Source organism: Dasypus novemcinctus, chromosome 7 (genome assembly GCF_030445035.2).
Source record: "Dasypus novemcinctus isolate mDasNov1 chromosome 7, mDasNov1.1.hap2, whole genome shotgun sequence".
Taxonomy (NCBI): Eukaryota; Metazoa; Chordata; class Mammalia; order Cingulata; family Dasypodidae; genus Dasypus; species Dasypus novemcinctus.
In genome coordinates this window covers 13,231,580-13,237,700 of record NC_080679.1, presented here as the reverse complement: position 1 = coordinate 13,237,700, position 6,121 = coordinate 13,231,580, and the positions used below count along the sequence as shown (strand labels likewise).

The following is a 6,121-nucleotide window of genomic DNA, read 5'->3' as shown; positions in this document are numbered from 1 at the left end:
CCCAGTTTCTAATACACAGTCCTTGCTGGTTTATTCAACTGGGACCAGCTCAAGTGGCCCCTCCTCCCTGAGCTCACAGACCCTTCAGTCCCAGCACCCTCTTGGAGGTGCCCCCCTCCCCCAGAAACACCTGAGGCCGCCAGAGCAGCCCAGCCCAGGGCTCTGAAGCCAGGAGGCCGCACCCGTCCTGGTTTATCTGCAGGGCAGGCCCTCCCCATGCCCTTTTATCAGCTCCCTCCAGCTGGCCTCTCTGGTGTTCTAGAACACAGAGCAAAGGCCGGGCCAGGCGCAGCCCCAGTGTCCACAGGGCCGCCCTGAAGGGGGAAGTTCCCCCACAAGGCTCGGCCTTTTTAAACTGGCACTTGGCTTCACAAGGCTCCAGGGCCTTTTGTCTCTAAACCCAGTAAATCCGGGTGCTGGAGCGGGTGCACATTTTACAGCAAGTGCTCCCCACGGGGGATCTCAGCCCCGCCCGGTGGGGGGGGACCTCTGAGCCCTCAGCCGGGGTCCAGCCTGCTGTCCCCGCTTGACCTTCTACCTGAAGTCGCTGCCCCGGCATCCCCCGTGCCCAGGGCCCTGGCCCGTTGGCCTGTCTGCTGGGTCCGCGCCTCTCCCGGGCCCCCGGGGGAGCAGGCCGCCCCCTCGCCCGCCTGGCTGTCGGGGTCGCCCTGGGCTGCTCGGCTCCCGGCAGCTGTCCCTGAGGGCGGGGCAGGAGGGACGGGGGTGGCACTCGGGGAGCGCGCAGACCCCGCGCCCCGCCGCGCCAAGCCGCTCTCTGGATAATTGTAAGTTAAGAAAAGGAGGAAGATTTTCGGTTTCTATTTCCCGGCTACAGCACCAGTTCTGAGGAGACTGTAAAGCCACCCGCGGCCACCAGAGGGAGGTGTGGCCCGAGCCGGCCGTGACGCGCTGGGCTCAGCCGGGCCGATGTGAATCGAACCGGGTCAGCAAAAGGCAAAGCGCAGCGGCGCTGCCCGGCTCCTCCTTGCCCTCTGCGGCTGGTCTCGCCGGCCGAGCGGTGTCAGTGGGTCACCGGAGGGCGGTGCTGCCCATCAGGAACCAGGGGACAGGAGGAGGGTCTGGGTCCTCTCCCAACTCTGGATGCCACGCGGCCACCCACCCTTCCCTGGGGTCAACCCCCGAAGCGAGCCCAAGAGCTATGGGGGATGCTGCCAGGTGGCGGGGCCTGCGGAGGTGGCCCTGGAGCAGCCCTTCCCCCCTGTGCTGCACAAGGAATCTGCACTCCCCTGGCGATGCTCTTCATGGGTGGCCCCCAGACCTTCTGAAGCTGGTCCACTGGGGCTCCTTAGCTCCCTAGAGCTCCCCCCCCCTCCTCCTGGCTCCCTGCTGCCTCGCTCTCTTTAACCCCTTCCTCCTCTGCTGTGGTTAGTGCCTCTTCCCATCCTCCTCTCCAAGGCTTCTGTCCCTTCCCACATGAAGGGACTTCCCTGTGAAAAGTAACCACATTTCCACCCCAACATCCAACAGTCCCTCTGGTGTCTGACAGACTTTGTGGCCTCTGGTGTCAAAAACTCCACCACCCCTTTGCCTAGTTCGGAGCTTCTGCTGACGGGGAGGACAGGCTGTGCTTCACCTGGTCCTCAGAAGCCACGATATTGCCACCAGATGCTGAGCCCACGGATAATTCCATCTTGACCACGCAATTGCAGGGGCATTGACTCCAGCCCCTTTACCCATTCTGGAGCACAGATAGAAGGGAAACTGAGGCGAGGGGCATATCCCAGGTGCCTGACCATGTTTAGGAAGAGAGGGTTCCCCAAATTATATCCCTTTCCCCATCTGGTTCCAAGCAACAGAGAGATAAGCAAAGACGTGAGACAGGGATCAAAATACCAGCATATTCCTGATAAAAGCTCGGGAGCGGGATATAGTTTAGATGCATGGCAGCGAAAGGCTCCCTAAAACTGAACCCCAGAATTGGGCTTTTCCACATGACTCAGGCTGCTCCAATCACACTCCCCCACGCAGGCACCTAGAGGGGCCGACAGGGTCCTGGTCTCTGCCAACAGGATGAACCCAGAAAGACAACAAGGAGCAAATCACAGACTTTCACGGAGCCCCTCAGTCAGAGAATTCTCCACAGGGAAGAGGGAGATGGCGGAGACGGACCAGGAGCGTCTCGCTGGCTGATGTCCCACCTCCTACATCGAGAGGTAGGAACAAGGGTTCCCACCTGAAGGTCCCAGATGCCTGCTTCTCACCTTCCATTTCTACATCCAAAGGAGGGAGCTGAGACTCCTATTTGTGCCCAGTGGATGTCCTTCTGGCACATCTGGTCTCTTGGGGGTCTCCCAGGTTGGAGACTGGCCCCCAGAACAGAAGCTGGGACTGAAGTTGCTCTTGGTGATGCTTACGACACCCTGTTGCCTTGATAGCCCTCGGCCCATGGTCCTTTTTCTGTCAGGGGCTGCCTCTCCTGCTTCTGAGGCTTCCAGCCTCAAGTACCCTGAGTTAAGGCAGTGACAGCAGCAAAGTTCCCAGTCACCACTGCTTTCCTTGCAGTCATGGCTGATGCCTCAGGCAGACCATTATTTTCTTTAAATCAGTCCAGCAGGAGTTTTAGAAGTTCAGCCTTCTTCCCAAGTTGGTGCTGTCCCTTCCCTAACCCTGGAGGGGGTGTCATTGCTTTCTGGAGCAAAGGAAGTTTGTTTTTCCCCCAGAGACCAGTGGATTTCTCCTACGGGGTCGCTGCTCTCTCAGTGTGGTCCCTGCACAGCTTCCTCTGACCCCTACCGCCAGGAGCACCTGAACAGCAAGGGCCGGCTCTCCTGAAGCTTCTGGGCGTCTCCTCGCCGGGCTGCGGTTAGTGGCCTCTAATGCCAGGTGCTCGGCTTAGCAGACCCCAGGTACGGGCAGGGAAAAGCCGGCATGTTCATGCCAATGCCCAGCTCGGCGAGCGGACTCTGGCCGGCCTTGTCCGGGCCATGGTGCTCCATGGGGCAGGGGGCAGAGGAGAGCCGTGCCCAACAGAGACCCAGCTCACCACCCCTCTGCCCACCACCCCCGCCATGTGACAAGTCAGGGCCAGCAAGAGGGACAGGCCTGCCTGGTTGCAGGACCTGGTAGGCTCAGAGAGCCTGCCACTGCAGGAGATGTCCTCCTCGGTGACCTGGAATCTGTCCTAATCAGGTTGATGTCCCCTCCTCTGGGAAAGACAGGGAAGAAGTGGGCAGAGGGCAGTCACCTCCTTCCCTCTATATTTCTCAAATGCGACTGGGCAGCTGGGAGCAGGGGGATCTGCGGGACTTGGTTAGGCCAATGCCGCCCTGGAGCGCTGTCGGGCACTGGCTCCTGACTCCTCCCCTGTTCTGCATCCTGCTCCACCGTGGGCCCTGGACCCTACACACCCCGGCTCCCAGCTGCCTCCTGTCCCTGCTGCTTGGCAGTCTCGGCAAGGGCAAGGGGCAAGCCTACACCACCTCCCAGCAAGGCAGTTTGGGTTCAGATGGATTTGTCTGTGCCCTCTTGCACAAACGAGCGGAGCTGGCTCGGCTCCTCCTCCCAGGCTGGCCCTCCCCGGGTCCTTTCCTGCTGGCCTTGACCGGTCAGTCCCCCGTCCCTGCTGCCCCATTCCAGGAAAGCCTGGGAGTTGAGGAAGGAGGAAGACCCTTGCTGTTCAGTTAATACTTTCACTTTTATTTTCCCTGTTGGGGTGGAGCTTTCGTCGGCAGGATGAATCAGTCGGGACTTCCTGTTAGGGCCCCGCAGTCACTCTGAGCACAGGGACAGGTGAGCTCCCCGCTGGAGCTCTGGACCCAGCAGGACCAGTGACAGGATGGCAGGTGGGAGTGACGACCTCAACCCCAGGTGAGCCTTTGCCTTCCTTTAACTTTTATCACTGGCCGTGTTGCTGCTTCAGGGTAGAGTCAAGACCACCAGTGTGCAAGAGAACGGAATAAAATATGTCACGAGGAAACTGGAGGCTTTAAACTGCGGGAGGGAGCTGCTGGTCTAAGTCCAGCCTGCCGGGGTGCACGTGACTTTGATATGGTGTTTGTCAGCCACGACTCAGCTGGCAGAACTCTCTGAACTCCCGGAACTTTCAGAGGCTTTGCTGCAGGAACCTGTTGTTTGCTCAGTGCCCTCGGGCCTCCTCTACCTTCACTCAGATAATTGCAAAAAGCACAGCTTAGGCCATTTCAAACTCAGGCCCAACTCCTGTCGCATTTTCACACACAGGACACTGTGGTTTCGTCCCTGGGGCGGGGCAGGGGCCGGCTGTCGGCCTATCCCGTCTCTGGCCCAGGGGTCTCAGCTCTTTGTGCACTGATTTTGATCAAAGGAAGTAAAAGGTGGAGAAAGGCCCAAAGGTGGCAAAAGCCTGGGGACAGGCTGAGTATTTTTAGTTCTACTTTAATTTTCTGTTCTAGGGTGGGTTGTATCTCTGATAAAGAAAAGTTGGGAGTCCTATCTTTTTCTCCATAGCATCGCTTCAGACATAATATCCCTTAGTGGTTTTTCAAATTTTTAGTTTTTAATACAAAAGAAATACATAATACTTTCGTGATCATAAAAGTACTTAGAGATGGCAAGGGGCAGTGACTCAATCAGTGGGGCTCCTGTCTACCATATGGGAGGCCCTGGGATCACGTCCTGGGGCCCTCTTGTGAAGCAGGCTTGCCCGCACACTGCAGAGAGCCTCCGGCCTGGGCGCCGCGGAGTGCCACCCAGCTGCAAGTGCCGTAGAGAGCCGACTCAGCAGGGTGATGCAACAAAAAAGGGAGACAAGTAAAAATGCAGAAGAGTACGCAGCGAGCGGACACAGAGAACAGACAGCAAGCAAGCTGCAAGGAGGGCGGGGGGGGGGAATAAAAAATAAATACAGACACAGAAGAACACACAGTGAATGGACACAGAGAGCAGACAGCAAGCAAAAAGCCACAAGGGGGGGATTAAAAAAAAGTACTTAGAGTCAAAAAATCTCCTTTCACATTTCTCCATTGCCACTACCTCCTCACAACTTCTAATTCTGTGCTAAGAGGATGTGTGCACAGCCTTCCGTGTCATTTTCTATGCATTCACATGTAGAATTTATTTTCATCAATATATAATTTTTGTTCTTGTTTCCTAATAAATGGCATCATATTGTACATACTGGTCTACATTTTGTATTTTCACTGATTTTAATACTGAAATTCATAGAGCTTTTTCACGGCAATATATAATAAGTTCTACCTTATTCTCATTAACAGCTACAAACTATTCCATAGAATCCACAAACCATCATTTTTAAACCATTCCCCTGTGAGTGGATACTTAAGTTTTCAGTTGTTCACTTTTATAAACAATCTGTAATGACAATGATTATGTATTTTGTGGATATATACAAGTATTTTTCTTGTGTCAATAACCAAAAAATGTAGAATATTGGAAGCAAGGGAACTAACATTAATTCATTTATAGATTATGCCAAATTGCCTTTCCCACGGCTGAAACCAATGTATCTTCAACCGACAGCACTAGACGAGCCGTCTCCCCATACCCAGGCAAAGTTTGCTAAGAGGATGTATAATGGGTTGCATATTGATTTAATTTGTATTTTCCTGATTACGCAGGAAGTTGAACAGGTTCTCCTGTTTACAGGCCATTGCCATTTCCTCTTCTGTCAATCACTGCTTTATTTTTTTGCCAGTGTTATTTGGAAATTTTCATTAAATATTGTGAAAATTACAAATCTACTTTCCTTGTCTTTTATTTATGGTGTTAAGCTAAAAGGCTTATGAAAGATTTAAGATTTAAATTAGAGGATTAATATAGTATTGATTTTATAAAAATAGATGCATCCTTGTTATTAAAAATAAATAAATAAACCAATGCCAGAAGTCACTGGTGAATTCCAGACCCACCATCAAATTTTAACCCCAGATCTCATGTTCTTTAGGTCTGCCACCTCAGTTCCAACTCTATTTATTAATATTTCAGGGAAAGTTATCTCTAATATCCCTGAAAATGTTTTCTATTTCAATTTTTGGGCAAAATTATTCTCACGTGAGAGCAACTTCATCCCTTCTAACTTTTATGTCTCCTAATGCTTTCATTTTTTTACTTTGCCTTTATAATAGATGTTTCAACCTTTTCCTCCATGACAGTTGCTTAATTT

At 53.3% G+C, this 6,121-nt stretch overlaps 1 protein-coding gene across 21 annotated transcripts in view; it reads left to right on the top strand.

The window, feature by feature from the left end:
• The first annotated feature begins 3,338 nt into the window (after nt 1-3,338).
• The window catches only part of SP100 (SP100 nuclear antigen), a 100,809-nt gene continuing 98,026 nt past the window's right edge, over nt 3,339-6,121 (top strand). For 16 of the 21 annotated variants that reach the window (XM_071216061.1, XM_058299914.2, XM_058299918.2 and 13 more), the window contains exon 1: nt 3,339-3,828. In XM_071216061.1, the coding sequence (XP_071072162.1) occupies nt 3,797-3,828 (32 nt within the window). In that variant the 5' untranslated portion in view covers nt 3,339-3,796. The remainder of the gene's footprint in view (nt 3,829-6,121) is intronic. The other 5 variants (XM_071216062.1, XM_058299912.2, XM_071216064.1 and 2 more) reach the window with 2 other exon arrangements.